General features: G+C 38.1%; 1 protein-coding gene across 3 annotated transcripts in view; it reads left to right on the forward strand.

The window, feature by feature from the left end:
* Nucleotides 1–20,438, forward strand: part of LanB1 (laminin subunit beta-1) — a 115,100-nt gene that overhangs the window by 57,013 nt on the left and 37,649 nt on the right. For 2 of the 3 annotated variants that reach the window (XM_071586762.1, XM_071586764.1), the window contains 9 exons: nt 2,250–2,481; nt 7,840–8,028; nt 8,159–8,338; nt 8,416–8,632; nt 8,741–8,849; nt 11,599–11,637; nt 16,326–16,487; nt 16,677–16,797; nt 19,609–19,736. In XM_071586762.1, coding sequence (XP_071442863.1) covers nt 2,250–2,481; nt 7,840–8,028; nt 8,159–8,338; nt 8,416–8,632; nt 8,741–8,849; nt 11,599–11,637; nt 16,326–16,487; nt 16,677–16,797; nt 19,609–19,736 — 1,377 coding nt within the window. The remainder of the gene's footprint in view (nt 1–2,249; nt 2,482–7,839; nt 8,029–8,158; nt 8,339–8,415; nt 8,633–8,740; nt 8,850–11,598; nt 11,638–16,325; nt 16,488–16,676; nt 16,798–19,608; nt 19,737–20,438) is intronic. The other variant, XM_071586763.1, reaches the window with a different exon arrangement.

Below are 20,438 nucleotides of genomic sequence, written 5' to 3' on the forward strand. Positions count from 1 at the left end.
GATAACTAGCATGACAAGTGGTGCTGTTTTATTATAGTCAGAAAATGACATTATTCCCTCTTTTGAATCATTTGCTGGCTCACCAGGTATGAAAATTACTCGCCATGATCCAAAAAATGTGAGTGACATAGTTGTTTTTTTATTGGGGATGACCTCTTTTAAGTGATGGTGCAGAAATGAAATCACTTTTATGAGCACAATTCTCATAAATGCAAAGAATCTCCTAAAAGTATGAAGTGGTACGATATAACAATTGGAAAAATTAAAAGTTTTTAGGATTCATTATCCTTATTTGACAGGTTTGTAAAATCAGAATAATTGATTACTGGACACTAAGAGAAACACACATTACACAATTTTTAGAAAGACCACAAAGTGGTCAAAGAAGACAATGCTATATATGTTGAACAATGTCCGATTTAATTCTTTTAGGGTATATTTGGAGTGCAATGGAAAACAAATTGTGCATGAAAAAATTTTGCATGAAGGTGCAAAACACGGGGTGAGTCACAGGGATACAGCAAAATCTATTTCAAGCAGTCTAGAGAAAAACATTCACATTTTTCCCGCAAGGAGTGCACCTAAGATGGACTCACCAGGAGAAAATGAAAAAGCATAAAGTAGAGAAAGTAGTTAGTTCTGCGAGATAGAAAATTTCTCAGAGACCTTGTAGGGTATGCAGAGCCAAGAAAAGGAGAAGTGAAAGCAGCTTTATTTGCAGACTTTTTTGTGTCCCACTCCATAAGAGGACATGTTTTTCACAATACCAAACTCTAGTTGATTACTCTGTTACATAACCTCTATGTATTTGAAATTTCATTAAAAAATATGCAGTAGTTGAGGAGTTGTGTGCGTTATATTGCTCATACCTTTTATGTGGGGGCACAAAAAATGGCTGGCTGGTAAATTTTAAGGGCACCAGCACACACATCGTTAATTGAACAATAGGTTTTGATGAATTACCATGCATACAGCATCTCAGTAACTTTAGTCCTGCAACTTGCACCATAGATCATGAGGTTAAGACCAATGTTTCAACATGAAGGTGTTCGCCTAAGTAAATGCACAGAAAGATTTTTTTGAAAAGAAAAATAAATGATTTTTGGCCAGTGAAATTCTTGCATTTCTATGCGTGCCAGCAGATGACTGCCAAAGTTACTGTTGTAGCATTTCTGACAGTTTGAGTTTGTCAATTTATGAAGTGGAAAGCATAATACAATGTTTTCAAAAACCAATTTTGACCAAAAATGTGTTTTTCATGAAAATGAATATTGAACCCACTGTGAGTTCTCACTTTATGATGGACTTGCACAAAGGTGTGCTCATATCCGGATTCCACTGTGCATCGTACTCATTATATCTAGATTCCTTGACACTTTGAATGGTAACTCAATGTGCAATAAATATAAAGGGGAGTTGATTGTTACCTGATTGTTTTTATAAGTGTTTTCTGATTGTTTGCGTCAAATATTACAGGATCACTCTGTACTTTAAAAAAATCATGATAAACACCATATTAAATTAACATAATGATTATTCATTACCGGAAATTACTATGTAAATGAAATCTTATATTGTGAAGGCTGCGTGCTTCTGGGCTTCACCATGTGAGTTGCTTTCTCTTGACAACAGTCTCGCCAACATTATAGTTGACATCTTCAGGTCAAGGTGACAATGCCAATTTGGCCTTCTTAATATAGGTAACTTGATAGTGCTCCCTGATTGGTCAGATTTAGAAACAACTTATTTCCACATGCTATGGAGCTGTTGATGGTCTTCCCTGTTGAAATTTGCTGAATATTAGGTAATTTCAGTGGCCTCACAGATAAGCCTCGAAAACTAACGTGATTGTTTTGAGATCACGTCGGCTTCACTCACATTAATCCTATGTCTGGTCTCCGCCCAGGCATGTTCTGCCACTGCTGAAAGGCTGAATTTTTTAATTTGTAGGGCTCTCTGGTGTTCCTATGGGTGGCACTGAATTGATCTCCCTGTTGGTTCCACGCAGGACTTCCAACAATTTCACATGTGGTGCAGCTGTGTTATTACGCTAAACCAGAAAGCATGTATCCTTCACAGTTTTTATGCTACGAAAGCCTTCTCACCAAAATATTATATTGATGCAAAGAGATTCAATACCATTCAAATTCTTGACCTTCGTAGAAGATCTCTCTAAAAACTATTTCTTCTGATTGTTCTAATTGAAAATTCTAGTAATTAATATGCCTTTTGAATTATTTTCTCGTTAGGAAAAGTATTACTATGCAATATACAAGATGATAGTACGTGGATCCTGCTCATGCTATGGCCATGCCTCGCGATGCCTCCCAATGCCCAATGCTGAGCCAAAGGAGCGAATGGTTCATGGGAGGTGTGAGTGCATGCACAATACCAAAGGCCTTAACTGTGAGAACTGCGAAGACTTTTACAATGACCTGCCTTGGAAGCCGGCTTTTGGCAAGCAAACTAATGCTTGTAAAGGTTTGTATGTTTTTTGCTCAACTCAACCCCATTTTACAGTTTCTTGTATTTCAAATAGTACAATTTTCACAAAATTAGAAGAAAATGCTATTAAAATGTCAACACCTTGTAGTTATGAGTAATATTGTTAAAGGAATTTATTATTTGATGTCAAGCTCTCATAAATTATCATTGAGTTGATGTTCTCCTAAAGCATTTGTTCCACATATCCTATTTCTTTTTCTCATTCCGGCTGTCAATATTTTTGCATTAAGTTTTATATGAAATTCAATATGTTATCTGCTTCCATGACAACTCAATAGCTACAGTTTATATAGCATACTGAATGACCTTCATCTACATCTACATCTACATAATACCCCGCAAGCCGCCGCAAGGGCGTGTGGCGGGGGGTGTTAGGTCACCAACCGTAAAAAAGAAAAATACCACATGCAAAAAAAAAAACAACACGGAAAATTACACCCTCAGCAGCGCACACACTCATGCAAAAATCCCTTCATCCAATACTCATGCAAACACATATACCGCAAAACAACTAAAAAACTGCACCCCATGATGCAGCACGAAAGACATTCTACAACACGGAAGCCAGGACACAACAAGCAAGAAATTGAAACATCACTACCACATGAAAATGCACCACGAAACACTCTACCCCCAAAGAGTCTAATTGGCAGGGAATGCGACCCAACGTTGCAGGTAGCAGGAATTTCCCCCCGCGGAGAGGGACGAGGGATTGAAAGGAAAGAGACTTAAAAACAGATGAACGGAACACGAATGAGGTCATTCGGAAAGAATGGGTTATTATAGAAAAACACATAAGGTTAGTGGAAGAGCATGCATTTAAGTAGAACTAATTATTTTTTAGACGCTGAGGGTGGCAAGTGGAATTTTTGCTATCTATAACCCTGCAGTTGCTATCCCGTATTGTCCGTGGGAAGAAGGAGTCCTTGAGTCGGCTAGTTCTGGCATCTATTTCCCGAATTTTATATGCATGATCCGAGCGACTAATGTATGTAGGAGTACGAATAATTTGCGAGACCTCGGTGCTGAAACATGCGGATCTAAATTTATTTAATAATTTCAATCTTGCATTGAATCGTCTCTCAGCCAATGATTCCCACCCCAAATCCATGAGCATTTCGGTGACGCTTTGCGTTTTATCGTAGGAATTTTTTACAAAACGGGCTGCCCGGCGTTGAACCTTCTCAATTTCCCGAATGAGACCTTTTTCACTCGGATCCCACACGCTGCATGCGTATTCTAAATGAGGCCTTACAAGAGCGTGGTAACAACGTTCCTTGACCTTCGAGTCACTTTTGCCGACAATGCGTCTAATGAATCCCAATTTTTTATATGCTTGACCGCAGACTTTACTTATGTGAGTCCCCCAAGTTAAGTCTTTTGTGAATGTGACACCTAGGTATTTCACCGTATCAACTACTGCTAGGTCACCTCCAGCTAATTTGTAAGCAAATCCCGTTGATCTTTTAAAGAAATTTACCACTGAACATTTATTATAATTTAGAGTCAATCCCCAGTTAGAACACCATTTAGTAATGCAATCTAAATCCTGCTCTAGAATAAAACGATCCTCATCCCCAGATATCTCCCGATAGATCACCGTGTCATCCGCGAACATCCTAATTTTACTTTTCACTTCGCGGTTCAAATCGTTAACAAAAATCAAGAAAAGCAACGGCCCGATCACACTTCCCTGAGGTACCCCCGACGTGACTCGAACGCTGTCGGAACTAGCGCCATCAAGGACTACCCTCTGTTCCCGCTCCGAAAGAAAATCTTTAACCCAACTTATGGCGCCCTTATTTATACCCGCGACCTTTAATTTATGAATGAGTTTACCATGTGGGACCTTATCAAATGCCTTTTGAAAATCTAAGAAGATGGCATCCACTTGCCTACCTCTCTCACCCGATAAAAGTAAATCATGTGTAAATAATCCTAATTGGGTTTCGCAGGAGCGAGTTTTCCTGAATCCGTGTTGATTGTCACTTAAAAAGTTAATATTGTCAAGGTGTCTCATTATTGAACTGACAATTATGTGCTCTAAGATTTTGCAACAGATAGAAGTGAGAGATATAGGTCTGTAATTACTGGGATCCTCCCTGTCACCACCTTTAAAAATAGGCGTTATTTGCGCGGTTTTCCAAATCTTGGGTACTTTGCACTCTGTGAGGGATTTGTTAAATATAAATTCAAGGTACGGGGCAATGTTTGGAGCTAAATGTTTTATCACCCTAGCTGGTATATTTTCGGGACCCGGGGATTTGTTGGGTTTAATCTCGTTAAGCAATTTTAGAATTCCTTGTTGGTCCACTGTTATTTTTTCCATGGGTGGAGTATGCATTGTTTCTTGGAGATATGCGGTGGCAACATCATTCGAGAAAACGCTTTGGAAGAATGAATTTAGGATGTTAGCTTTACCCTCACTGTCTGTATGAATTATATTGCTACAATCCCTTAAGCAAGCCACGGTTTGTTTACTCCCATTTACTTCCCTAACATATGACCAGAAAGCTTTGGGGTCAGTGTCCAAGTGCTCGCAAAGTACTTTGCGTTTAAAGTCCAGTAAAGCGCTACGTAATTGTGTTTTGGTTTCAATTTTGGAGGATCTATATGTGTCCCATAATTGTTTATTCTCAGGGGATGATGTGTTCACGCCTGCCCTCTTTACCCTAGAGTGTAGCATTCTCTGCTTTCGAAGGGCTTTTCTAACGTCTTTATTGTACCACCTGGGGTCGCGATTTGCTTTAACGTATTTTATAGGTATGAAATCTACGATTCCTTTTTGCATGATATTGACAAATTCTGTCCAAGTTTCTTCCACGTTGACATGACTTAAGCGGGTTTTGAACTCGGGTAGTGAAGAGTTTAATTGATTGGCAAAGGATTCAAAGTCTGCTTTATGGTAATTATAAATTTTTCTTTTTGGTTTAATGATCTTTTTAATTTCTATGTCCAAGTGGACATTAATTGCTTTATGGTCACTCAAGCCCTCATCAGTTGATACACTAATAATACGTTCAGGCGTGTTTGTTAGAAATAGATCCAATATGTTCTTTCCACGGGTGGGCATGCGTACTGCTTGATGGAGGGAGTTTCTTTGAACCAATTTTATCATGGAATTGCAAGATTCGCGATCGCGGGTCCCAGATTTAACGATATTGTTGTCCCAATCTATACCAGGGAGATTAAAGTCGCCACCAATTATGTTTATGCTGTTATTATATTTACGTGTAAAATTGTAAATTTGATCGTTGAGGGTGTGAAGTGTTTTCAAATCTGAGTCTGGAGGTCTGTAGAAAGAGCATAAATTTATGTTGGGTTGATTGGTCCGTATTAAGGTGCACCAAACACTTTCTATGTTATTATTTTCAAATGAAACTTGTCTGCTTTCAAAATGACTTTTAACTGCCACGAAAACACCTCCTCCGGGTCTTGTATCTCTATCGTGTCGGTAAACTTTGAAATCTATTGGGAAAATTTCTTGGTCATTTATGTCATTGCACAGCCAACTCTCTGTGCCTATTACTTATTTCATGTTTGCCAAATTTTGTTAAGATTCTCACTCTGTTCCTTGCTCTAGATTGTCTTCTCTTGGTGCATTTTATTGTTCTTCAAATGAATTCAGAGTTCTGTGGAATACTCCAAAAATGAAGCTAATTTGTGGACTGAGAGATCAATATTCTTTGCTGTACTTAAAACTGATGATCAGAAAGGTTTTAAGTCAACCTAATCTGCTAGCATTGGCACTCAAATTTAGTATTTTTGCACCTCTGTGCAACCAAACCTTTTTTTGTTTTTCTGGTTTGTATCTGAAAAATTATGGGGACCAGGTTAATGTGGCCCCACAAGGGTATGCCTTCATCCCCTGCGCCCAGTTCTCATACCTTCGTGGAACCTTTCTCAGCAACCTCCCTCACCACCTCTAAACTTAGATTGTTTTCACTTCTGTTTGCATTATCTCTTCCAATCTTCTCCACGGCCACTTTATTTAGCTCTGCATACTATCTACCTTCCTTAATTACATTCAGAATGCCTATTCTTTTCCTCCCTTCACTTCACCTAATCAACAGTCTCCCCTCCATCATAAGTGCTCAGCATCTCATTATCTGCTGCATTCACTTTTCTTGTCTTCTTTGAATTTCTCTGTAAAAGCCTTCTCTTCCCCAGCCATGCCATGTCTCTCCATAAATCCTAAAACTTGCTCTCTTTCAAAGTTTAGGTTCAGGGAGGAGAGAGAAGGACACGTGATTCCATAGCTGTAAGGAAATCAGTAATAGAAAGGAACATAGAATATAATTAGGATGTATTTGTTTGGTCCTAGTATAATAATTCTTCTGTGACAAATAATACTATTGCCTGTTGATTTTTCTGTTGCCAATGCATGGGTGGCATCCAATAAATTTTTTATATTTCTGAGAGTGCTCATGAGATTTTTGTCAATGATCTTCTCTCACAATGGCTTCAGGAATGCTAATATTTACTTCCATAAGGGCTGTGGCTGGAGCTCCTGCTTCGCCTTCCTTTGAAATTGTTAGGGGATTTGGACCATGTGGTGGCTAGGCTTTCCCCCTGGAGGGCCCAGGTTCAACTCCTGTAGATGACAGAAATTATTCAGAAATATCCTGATCCCTTCTTGAGATGCTTAGTGGAGAGCACTCATCAGTCTCCTGCCATGGTGCATAGGCCTTGACTAATGACTTCTTACAGCCAAAGGAAAATTTCAATTCAGCATCATGTGTAACATCCATATTTGATGTGGGCGAGTGGAACACATTTCAACTGGCAACTCTGCTGCTGGTGCAATACTGCAATGAAATCAGTGAAACTTGCATTACACATTAGACAAACAATATAAAAAAATAAAATATTTGCAAAATAAATATATATGATCTCTCTTTATTGCTAATCAAATTTATATACCCATTTTGGCAATCTCATTTAGCACTTAAATGGCTATGCAACCAGCCAAAGCCCCAGTTTAGGTCACAGAGTTTTTTGGAGTGGGTTTGCAAGGTATTAATATGCATAAAAAATATGTATGACCATGTTTTAAGAATATAAGAATATTTTTTTGCCACTTCTCCCTTTTCTTCATATTCATTTATTACCAGTCCAACTCCATTAGTTCGACATTTGTGGTTCATTTAGTTTTTAGTGGTTATTAGCTCATGAAGGATGAGAACCAATGGTTTAATGTCTCGAGTTCCGTCACCTTTTCCTTAATAGGTTTTGAGGGTTGTGTTTTTATTTTTATCATACATTTGATTCCAATTTGCTTTTTTTTGGGACGTTACCAACGCAATTTACTTGATGTTTCCCCCCTCTTTTCAGCTTGTAACTGTAACAGGCATGCGACAAGATGTCACTTTGATGAGGCAGTATACAGATTGAGTGGCAATGTGAGTGGTGGAGTTTGTGATGGTTGTCTGCACAACACAATGGGACGAAATTGTGAGCAGTGTAAATCATTTTACTATCAAGATCCAGGGCGGGATATCATAGATCCTGAAATATGTCAGCGTAAGTTGCCTAACTCCATATTAATTAATCATTATTTTAGCCATCTTTTTTATGTGGTTAGAATTCACTCTATTTATTTTATGGTCATTATCATCATTAAAGTGTCCTCAATATTTTTTTAAATTCACAGCTTGTGACTGTGATCCTGTCGGAGCCTTGGACGATGGCATTTGTGACTCTCGTACAGACTTGATAAATGGCTTGGAGTCAGGTCGATGCCACTGCAAAACAAATGTGGATGGTCGTCGATGTGACCGATGTAAGAATGGATTTTGGAATTTTAATGAAGATAACCCCGATGGTTGCCAAGGTAAAGGATTGTACTGCCATTGACTGCATGTATAATTGTTGATGATCTGTGTAATAAAGAAATATTTCAATCTGCAGCTTGTACCTGTAATACATCTGGAACCATTGGAAATCAGGGATGTAATATGCTGACTGGTGAATGTACCTGCAAACGCTATGTTACTGGACGTGATTGCAACCAGTGTCTTCCTGAATATTTTGGCCTCTCGGAAGATCGAGATGGGTGCAAGCCTTGTGATTGTGATTCTGGCGGTGCTTATGATAACAACTGTGATGTGATCACAGGGCAATGCAGGTATTATTCCATTGAAGTTGGTTTTATCTAAGGAGAAAAAGTACTTTTCTTTTGTGAAGAACTCATTTCATTATACTTCATGATTTACAATGTGTCTTTTTTTTTTAGGTGCCGTCCACATGTAATTGGAAGAACCTGTAATCAACCAGAGCAAGGTTTCTTTACAGGTCACCTTGATTTCTTTCTCTATGAAGCTGAACTTGCCCGAGGAAGTGAGGTATGTAAAGATAATTGCAAAAATAAAATTTCAAAAGTTATTCAAATAACTATTAATTGCTGCTTAGCATCTCTGCATTATGGTGCATTTTCAAACGTTCCAGTGCTCCAGTAAAACTTATTACATTTAGGCTCCAAATTTCCGATGTGCTTCATATGGTGAAGTCTTACATTTTCCAGAAGTTTTTAAATCAGAGCGTACAAACTTAGCGACAGGAATCTGAGCTAGTCTCAATTGTATCTTGTCCCTACCACAATACCTTGGATCCAATTATAGAGATTGAGTCCAATATAATTTTGATATTTACTTGCAAGCATGCTGAACCCATGCTTTTAATTGCATATCAAAAATGGAAAGAAACTATTTAGAAATAGCTATACAATGTAAGCTCACTAGTTTCTCTGGGCGAAACAAAAAATGTTCAAATTTACTCTCTTTTTCACCATGTTTCTTTTCTTTGAGAGACTGGAGACAATCACCAGTTACATAAGCATTTAGTTAACCAATGAATTTTGTTCCTAATTGTTGATCAATGTTACCATTAGACATCCGATTGAGAAAAAAGATTGATTATTTATTTAATGATAGCAGTATAAAATATTGTACATTTGTAAAGTTTGGCATGCGATAGAAGTGGGATTTTTTTATATTTTAATTAAAGGTGTTTATTTTTCAATCATGCACTCAAAGGAGTGCATAATTTAAAACGTAATCCATAATTTATTGCCATGCAAGTAAAAAAAAATTTAAACTGTGCAAATGAAACTATTTTGCTATTTTTAGTGCTGAGAAAATTATGAATTCCAATTGAAATCCTGGCATAGCCCTTTTTCTTTTGCATAAGTCCAATGATGACAGAAGCAATGTGAAGTTTGAAAATGACCAAATTCCCATCCAGAAACTGATTAAGTGTACTTTCAAGGGCTCCTTAGTCCTGTGAGATTAATATTTTTGTTAATTTGATGCTAAAAGGAGGCACAGGAGGAGGCAGATATCCAAGGCGTTTGCACTTGAGGTAGAGAGGGCAGGAGCATATGGCCTCTCAAATAAATGAGGTTAAACGTAAAGCCCAATGTAATATTCACAATTATCAGTCTGAGGAAAAAGAGCATTTGTAATCATATCCATGTGGAGGGAATGGCATGGTCAAGAGTCAGTTAAAGAGAGTCAAATGTATTGACTTGGACTGGTGGAACATCATACAGAGGCATATGTGAGCAAGCAAGAAGTTGATCAAGTGAGATGGAGACAACTGACAAGAAAAACCACCACTTAACTAGGGAAATAGAGTTGGTAGATAAAACTGAAATCTATCAATAGATAAATATATCTCAATCTGTTATCTATAAAGAGTGTATACAAATAGTTTGGGATCTTTGGCCTAGAAGGTAGGGACTGAACAGGAGTTTAAAGATAGTTGTCAACAAAAATGAAGCTGTGTTCTCATCTATCCTGAAAAACAATGACACGGCGAGGATTATTTGGTTTATGAATTTTGGGAAGGATGCAGAAGTGAGAAATGGAATGGTGAGGTAAGGAGAGACTTAAAAGATGCCTTTGTTTGATAAACCTTCAAAGGGGGACTTTTAGAAAAGGAGTAATTTCTCCATGAAAGTTGGGGATGTTAAATAAATAGCCCCAGTGCAAAAATTATCACTTTTTGGGTTGAAGAGATTGGAATGTTACACAAATTAAGATTAAAAGTAGGGAAGTTATCTATAAATGCGCATCCCAACTTGGTTTGATGATGCAGAGTGACCTGTTTGAGTTGCATGGATTTACACTTTGACTCTGGGTTTATGGGGAATAAAAAGTTGCGCTTTGGTTGTTCATCCACGGCAGGGTTTCAGAAAGCACGGTCAAGAATGAGAAAAGAAAAACATTGAATAACATCAAATTTGTGTGAATAAAATATTTTATTCACATATTTTACGAATCAACGAATACTTTTAACCCTAAGAAATATTTTTGTCTCACTTTCCCTCATATCTTAAATTGAAAAATTGTGGCTCAGCACCATATAGGCACCATTTCAATCCTTCATAGTCAAAGTGATTTTATGAAATAAATGAGGATTTCCTATCATTATTTTACAAACTCATGCATAACAGTCTTCATAAATCTCCTTCAAAATTGTATTAACTTTTGAAGGAGCGATACCAGCTTCATTAGCAACGAATGACGAGCTTAATCCTTATCCAAAGCTCTCAAGGATTCATATGAACTCCTAAATAAATTCTGTTTTGCTCAAAAGATCCAGAATGTCATCCAATAACCCCTTAACTGCCATATGTAGGAAGTAAAAAATGTAAAATATAAAATTAACTAAACATGAATGAAAAGGTTCTGCCACAGAGCATTTAACACTGCTATAGCCACATGTATCTAGTAAATGTGGCAGCTGTGTGAAACAAGAATGCATGTGGAGGAGGTACTTTGAAACCAATGCATTGGATTTTTTCATGTAGACAATAGAGCTATCTCCCCCTTAACTATACATGTGTACCTTCATCTATGCACAACAAAACATTGTCATGTTCCAAATGTCTACTGCTACATTGTTTATGTATGCAGTGAAATTATTTTTTCTTTGGTTTTCGAAATATTCTGATATAATTTCATTGGATTAAATCCTGAAAATGTTTTCTCCAAGGTTGTTTGTGATTCTCAAATTTTTCTGATAATGACCTTACGGGCTGTTTATTTGTCATTTGAATCATTACTCTTATGATTGTACATTCTCTTTCAGAATTGCAGTGTTGGAAAGGAATTTAGGTCTTCTCAAAATGTAAGAATTTATGCTTTCAATCAATTGGTGAAGGTTTTTAGTAGAATTTTGTTTATTCTCTTCACCTGGTGTGGTTTTTATCTTCTTGGACCAATATTTGAAAGAGTGAACTAAATTTTTATAGCTGGGTTTGCATGCTGAAATCAATGCAGATTCTGAGACTCCCCAATGTTAACCATATTTAATGTAATTGACAAAAATATTTTTATTGAAACATGTGTATAGGGTATGTAGGATTAGTTAAAGTAAGACTGTAGCATTAACATCACTTGGTATTATATTCACTAGGTAATTTTATGATGACCTTTTTTCAGTGTTCCATTACAGCTTCAATGGCAAGTAATTAAAGCCAAACTTTTCTGATTTTTGTATTGGCATAACCAACTTTTTATTGTGTTATCATATACCATTATTGCATAGCATTGCCAGAAAACACTAAAAGCCATTCCACTGTGTAAATGCTCTCCACAACTTGGCAAATTAACCCATGAGTCTGTATTTTGTATGAAATTTGTCAGCAGGAATACTTGAATCACCTTTTGCAGGTTCCTCAATCTCAGGATTGTTTTGCAGAGCTACCAGGAAGGCTGAACATGGTAGTTTATTTTAGTGGTATAATTGGACGTTACTGAAACTGTTTTCATAGTTTTTGCCCTTTTAAAGACAAGATATAGACTAGCACTTGGGATGCTGTAAACAATATACATGGCACTCAACTAAATGTGCAAGCTGAGGTTGTTCTCTCAAAATATTGAGCAAATTAAGGGTAAATCACATTTTAATAGCCATATACCTGATCTTCCCCTGGTGCTGCAACAGATGCCATTCATTCCATGGAGACTAAATGCCCTCCAAAAACAGCGTCAAAACACTGGCTCAATAAAGATTCATAAGTGACCTTTTGCAGCCTTTTGTTGAAAATGTCATGAAAATGATGCACTAATGTCAACCATTTGGAACAATACCTCAGATGGTTGAGAAAAAAGTCGATCACTCGATCATCAGGTGGTAGGCTGGATAGCTAAAATGAGGAGGATTTCTTGGGTTGACGCTGGGAGGATGAGCAAAGGGTTGGCTTAGAGGGAAATGGAAAGTGGTCTCCCTTTTCTGGAGTGGGTAGGTGGGGTGGCGAAAGGAATGTAGAAGGGAAAGTGGTGAGAATTGAGGACTGCTTTAGCTGCGCATGAAATCAAACTTATTGCTCTGTAGCCCTCGCATATGGTTGCCTTTCCCTTTTTTTGGATTAGGAGCTAACACTGATCTGATGAATTCTTCCAGCCAAATTCATCTCTCATAAATGTTCAAATTAGTCCATAAAAACCCTTCATCCCACAAAATTTCCTAAATGTTTAACTAGTTGGGTGGGAATTTTGCCTGGCCGCATGACTTTATTAGTCTCAATCCCCTTGATGCCCTTTCTATTTTGCCATTGAGTTAACCTTGACCTAAGCTATCTTTATCTGCATCATATTATCTTTCTATTCATAACCTTTCTGGCCTAATGTCTTTACCAATTGATCCATATCTCAGTTAATTTTTAATGGGAATTGTTACCTATCTTGGTCCATCATATGGTGGGCTACCAGGGCCACTCCTGGTATCCCACCAGGCCAGTCAATTCTTGTTGGTAATACTAATTCAGCAAAAATAAAAATAGGGCATCTTCCATAAAATTATCTACATGCACTTGAGTACTGCTGTATTCTTCCTTCCGTAGTAGGTCAACAAAATGTATCTAGGGTATAAGTATACTGCATTGTGGAATTCCTGAATTTTTGCTGACATATTTGGTGCAAAGTAGCAAATTTCCAGCTGAATGGTCAGGATGTGGTGTGTGCTCCTACTCAGTAATGATTCTGTGTGATGTTTGGCACCAGTAGTGCTAATGGGTTAATCTCATGGCCTATATAAGGGCTAACCCTATGTCTGCAGAGTCAAACAATTAAATGCTGTTATGAGGTTTTTCCTGGTCAAAAACAAACAATGACATTATTAGCAAGGGTCAGAAATTATGGTTTTTTTTATGTTGAAAACCTAGGGAAACTCTGCTGTCATGCTGTTTCATCACTGTTTGATGTCCAACTCCTGTTTGAATGCCTCTATTGGGCGTTCCATTTGATTTTTTGCATAGGTGTTATTTTCAAGAGAGGTGAAGTTTTAAGTAGCAGTCACTGTTGAATTTTACAAATCTTAAATAGGCATTTTGCATACTTGGTGACTTTCAAACATTTCTCAATGAAACTATGAATAATTTCAATTTAGACTTGCAATTTAAGAGATAAATACATTTTGTCCAAACTTACATGCAGGGACCTAAGGTTCCCCTTAAGGATAATGTAGAGTATCAATTTGTGTTAATTTATGGGAATGCATCAATCAATAATCAAGGTGATGGATAATAACATATAATTCTCGCCTCTTATGGCCATATGTTTGGTGGCATTTAAGATGAAAATCTGCCATCTACCTTGTGCTAAATTATTTGTTTTTTCTTTACCAATAACCTTGAACCCTGAAACATTTCACATAGTTAAAAACGCTGAAAGCTGATTGCTTATTTGTCGTTCTCATACCTTAAACAGTAAACTTTCAATTATCCCTGTGTGGGTCATCTGTTTTGGAGATTATCCATGCTACTCTCTTCCAAGCACCTAAAACTTATAACAATATTACAGTTGTAATGATAATTACATGCTTTGAAACTTGGATATACTTAAAAATAATACAAGTTTTAAATGCCTCACCTCTCTTAAAAGTTTTTAATTTCACAAAATTGAAAGTTTTCAATAGTATTAAAGGTGTAAATTGAAATATTTTTGTACTATCTGTACTTTACTACTATTGTTCCCCTTGTAATGAATGCAAAATCATGCTAAGGATGGATGACTACCAACATATAATTATTATTATCATATAATTGTGGAGAATGGTCATTGACAAACACAATGTTTCATTGCCATTGCAAAGGCAGAGAGAGAGAGAGAAGGGGTAGGCACTGTGGGGCACCAGGTTTCACCACATTGCTGTGGATGGGAGGATCTTGTGCTGCAGGGTCATTCGTCTAGAGTAAATGAAAGGACCACAGAGGGATGGCCTTCTGCATGCCCCCTGCTTCAACTTCTTCCACCTTTGCCCTGAAGGCCATGATGCCTTCAATGAGTTGCCCATCAGTGAGCCTTTAACTCAACTGAGCTGGCATGTGATGAGATTTATGAACTTCGTCGAGTAGCTGAGTCATAACTGTAGTAGTAGTATTTAGGGGAGGCGACCGACCGCTGAGGTCATTGAGGTCATGCCATAGGAGATGGACAGGAAAGGATGAAGGGTGGAGAGAAACCCAGCGTCGGCATTAGCCTACTCTTTACGAAAGGTGCCAAGGGGTCCGCAGCTTAACGTCCCATCCGACGGATGGCGTACTAACTCCACACAAAGTGCCCTCCACAAAGCACCTCAAGTAAGGATGGAGATACCACTGAAAAATATTCAACACCACCGGGATTTGAACCTAGGCCCTCTGGGTGGGAAGCTAGTACAATAGCCACCGCACCATCTCGATCCCCCGAGTCATAACTGCCTCAGCCACAAAGCATCTCCTGATATTTCCTCCATTTTTCCATTTCCTCTGCTTCCGCATTAGTTTCAGCCCTAGCTGAAAATTCAATCATGGACTTGACTTGAAGGGGCCCATCCACATAATTTTGGTTGCATTTTCAATGTTCTATGGAATGGGATGTGGTTAGAATGAATCTATCTATTTGCTTCAAGGGTTTGTAGATGGCCTTCCATTATTTTTCAACTTCTGGGGTTGGTGGCAGGGAGTTGATTGTAGGTGGGGGTGGATGGAAGGCAGCTGGAGGAACAAGGCTGTTGTTTCCTGCTCATGTTCCCAGGTTTTAAGTAGCATATCTTTATCATTCATGTGGTTGTGGTACCTAATTACTGTTATTAATCTGTGCATGTATGCATCATTCATGGTGGATCTATCTGGTTTAGGTGCAAATCTGGCCTAAAGGGATTCAGGATTTTTAATCATATTTGTCTGTAACCCGGCGTGTTTACAAAATGTTTTAAACCAAGAATTATGTATTATTACTAGTGTAATTCTTTCCCTAGATGGTGTGAAATTTGATGCCATTCATGCTGTATCTTGTCATAACCATATCCTGTCAATTCAACTTCCCAAAATCTTACTGTTGGACATTCTACTGAAGGGAACTTCAAACACATTTGCTCCTTTTAGGCAGCACTTTAAAATGTCCTATTCGGCCATTTGGAGGAACACTATTGGAATTAGTGAATGAGGTTTCGTAATTCCAAGAAACAGTGGGAGATGCCATGGCATTAACTTTTAAAGGAGTCATCCACTAATGGGCATTGCAGTGCAACCATTTCAAAGGTCTGAGTAGCTTAACTAGCTAAAACACATGGCTGGACATCGAGGGATCCAGGTTTGAATCTCAGTCAAGGGGAATGATTTATTTTTACACTTTGAAATTGCTGCATTGTAACCTTTCATAATTGTTTGATAAAGAAAGTCTTAATTGTTCCCTCGTCTCATTTTGATACCAGTGGAAATTGGCTGAAATTAGCTGCACCAGTGAATACCATAGAGTCAGAAGTAGAAAAGAAAACCAGGGTAGTCAGTCATTTTTGCATTATCGGAATGATATCAACTTTTTCATTTGCAGAAATGTCAGGTGATCCTCAGAGAGCCCTACCGAGATGGACGTGAGATGACCTGGTCAGGTCTTGGATTTATGAGGGTTTTTGAAGATTCTCATTTGGAGTTCACCGTAAATGATATCAAGACAAGCATGGAATACGATATTGTCATTCGGTATGAGAATCAGGTAAAGGAGTCTACTTTTGCTTTTTTGTCACTTAGTTAGTCGTTACTATTCATCGCGACTATATCAATTAATTATTTTTTTATACCCATATAGTCACTTTTTAAATATAGTAAATATCGTTTGAGTTCACTGGCCATATTATATATGTTATTATCTTAGTTTGATAATTTTGCTTTTTGTTCATTTCAGCTACCTGGGAAATGGGATGATGTGAATGTAATTGTAGAGAGACTGGATTCCATTGGTGTGGATTCCCCATGCATTAACTCACTCCCACAGGATGACATCAAAAGGACATCATTGAAGCAAGGTTAACTCTTTCAATAACCATTATGTCTAACGGGTGATATGTTCAGTTGTATGCTAGTGTTTTTTTTAAGGTAATCTACCGGTTAAGGTAGGTTTCTTGGATGGACACAACTACCAAACAAACATTTTATTACTCCTAACAAAACACAAAATCCATCATCCTACTCTATATCAGGTCCCTCTTCATCTCTGAGTACTTTCTTCCTCCCTTCATCCCGTCCAACATCCTTATCCTGTTCCTTCCCTTTCCTCTTTTGCCCTACATTCTCCCCTCTATCACAGTCTTCAACATCCCGCTGCCGGTCAATACCCCCTTCAGCCACTTTTCCTGCCTCCATAGGATTGCTCCCAGCAAACCCCTCTCTTTGCCCACCATACCAAGTACCTTCTCGTTTGTTTTCTTCTCTGTCCATTTCACCTTCTCCATTCTTCTCCACACCCACATTTCAAAAGCCTCCAATCTACGTCTATCCTCCTGCTTCAATGACCACGTTTCCGCACCGTACATAGCTACACTCCATATCAAAGTTTTTACGAGTCTTTTCTTAACATCCTTACTCAAAGTCCTTGTCATCAACTCCCTCCTCCTCGTGAAAGCCTCTTTGCCTAGCGCAATTCTTCTCCTTACGTCCCTACTACTTTGACCGTGTTGGTCCAAAACACTACCAAGATACGTAAACTGTTCTACCTGCTCTAGTTTTTGCCCTCCTATTTTAATGTTTAGCTTAGTCTTTTTCTTTCTAGAAAATCGCATAACCTTTGTTTTATTAATATTGATTCTCATCCCATACCTGTCGCACTGAATTTCCAATTCACTCAGCAATGCTTGCAACCCCTTGGCTGACTGACAAACTAAAGCTTGGTCATCAGCAAACCTAACTGATTTTACGAATTCCCCGCCCACTTTCATTCCTACCTTGAGTTCTTCCCATGCCTCTTTGATCATTTCCTCTGCATACAAGTTGAACAGCAACGGTGATAATGGGCAACCCTGCCTTACGCCCCTTCCTAGCACTGCCCATCCGGACTCCCCCGTTTCCCACCCGCACCTGAGCAGTCTGAGACATGTACGGGTTGCGGATTAGCCTCCTTTCCCTCCAATCTATTCCTATTTTCTGCAATATATTCATTAGTTTTTCCCAATTCACTCTATCAAACGCTTTTTCGAAATCTACGAAACAGGCAAATACCTCCTGGTTGTGTTCTAAATTCCTCTCGATTAATAATCTCATTACTGCAATGGCATCACGCGTACCTTTCCCCTTCCTAAACCCAAAGTGATCATCTCCTAAGTAATCATTTGCCCTACTCTCTATCCTTTTGTTTATGATCCTGAGAACAACTTTAGCTGCGAGGGATATCAAACTAATTGTCCTATAGTCCTCACATGACGTGGCCTTTACCTTTTTCGGAATAGGAACTAAAACTGATCTCACAAAGTCTTCCGGCCAGATTCCCTCCTCATAAATTCTATGGATCAGCCCATAAAGCCTCTTCCTCCCACATTTTCCTAAGCATTTAAAAGTTCCACGGGAATGTTATCTACCCCCACGGCCTTATTTAGTTTCATCTCCCTTAATGCCCTTTCTATCTAATTGTCTAGTATGCCTGGACCTAAGCTGTCTTCCTCTACGTCATTTTCTTTTTCAATGTCTAACTTTGTTGCTCTAAGCTCCTTACTATACAGTTCTTCTATATACTCCTTCAATCTCTCTTGGATCTTTCCTGCTTCAACTATTACCTTACCCGCCTTATCTCTAACTGTTAGCATAGCTCTTCCTTTCTTACTTCCCGATAACGATTTAACTTTGCTGTACAGCGCACCGATTTCACCCTTCCTCTGCAGACTTTCCATATCCTCGCACTGCGTCTTCCACCATGCTTCTTTTGCTTTATTTGTTGCCCGCCTCAATTTATTGTTCAATTCTTTGTACTTCATTTTACCTAATTCTGTATTAACATTCTTCCATTTTCGCCGCTCATCCATCTTTGTAATCATCTCATCCGTGATCCATGGTTTTCTAGTCCTTTTAGTGTTAACGGTTCCAATAGTGTCTTTTGCGGCTTTAGACAACCCTTTCTTGATCATTTCCCATTTTTCTTTGATAGTACTAAGCTCTTTACCATCCTCCATGATATTCTCTACCGCCTGTTTGTATTCCTTCCTTTTCAAACCATTTAATGCTTCTACATTCCATTTTCTAACTCGCTAAAATGCTAGTGTTATGACCTAATGATATAGTGTGTGCTGCAGTTGTTTGCATTTTATATCAGAATTCTATTAAATTTTTGGCCTGCTTAATTTCCCATAACGCCCTTTTTTTACTGCAAAATGCACTCTAAAATCATCCTGTGCATCATATGGTCCAGAGGTAACTTTGACCTATAAGCACAAGACAATTCATTGGAAATATATGTGCTGATATGTGTTTTTCTGTATCAGACATAGGAAATGGTTGTCTTGATTACAAATTTTGATATCATTATTTTGAACCATTAGTAAGCAGTCGAGTTTTAATATTTCATAGTAAGAACTTCCTAAAAGTATTCCCAAACAAATCTTAAATTTATACCATACAGTGCGTTTTGTTCCATCTCACATGTGGTACTCATGCGAAACAATGTGTGTTGGCCTAATGGGATGTCACATATCTGCTATTACATATATAGGCTTAGAAAATGGTTGCATTTAATAAAAATTTAAGTAATATCAAGATAATTGAGAAACTAAGCATTGAATACAAAGTTAAATGGATGTAACTGCTAATTTTAATGCACACATATTTTAGGTGACACAATTTTATATTTTCAGGTATTGGAGGCATGACAGTTTATCCGCCAGTTTGTTTGGAAGCTGGGAAAACCTATAAAATCCGAATTGAATTCAAGCGTTCTGACAGTCAGATTGACACTCCATCAGCATCAGTACTCGTAGACTCTGTGAGTTCTGTCATTAATACAATTTAAATAACATAATTAGGTTTAAAGTTTCTTCCATTGAGTCATAAACATGTGTATTTTCTCTCCTATGGAAAGGGTTTATGGAAGCCTGCCTTTGTATAAATGCTGCCTTCCCCTTTTCCTCTTCTCAACCTGTCTAATCACTAACCTTCAAGCCCCCCTTTGATGGCACTTTCATTTTGCAGTGTTGCTGGGATGGAAAGTGAAACCTAATGTTTTATATTTATTTTCTTGTGTTTAGCATCTGCTAGGGCAATCTGGAAAGTTCTCGGCCTGATGATGAAAATGACAATTTATGTTTTCAAAAGAGCCTTTAATATGAATGCATTTGCCCAGTGGTACTCCAGTGCCATTATCCTATCTCTGTATTATTTTTCTGTTGCAAAGTACCTGCCTACAATCCACAATTTAGTTCATTTTTTCATTGGACGAAAAACGTTGACCAGTGAGGACACTTTTTTGAGTTTTCAGAAGACGTGGAAGTCAGAGGGAGCCTAATCTGGGGAATAGGGTGGATGTTCCAGCACTTCATAGTGCAAATCCTTCAATTTTCCCATCGCCAAGGCATGTTTTGGTCAGGTGCATTATCCTGATGGAAAACAGTTTTTTCTCTGCAAGTCAGGTCTGCTTTCATGAATTTTTGTGCTCTGTTTTGTTAGAAGGTTAGAATAATACTCCCCA

This window comes from Hetaerina americana, unplaced genomic scaffold (genome assembly GCF_022747635.1).
Source record: "Hetaerina americana unplaced genomic scaffold, ioHetAmer1.1.p SCAF_257, whole genome shotgun sequence".
NCBI lineage: Eukaryota > Metazoa > Arthropoda > Insecta > Odonata > Calopterygidae > Hetaerina > Hetaerina americana.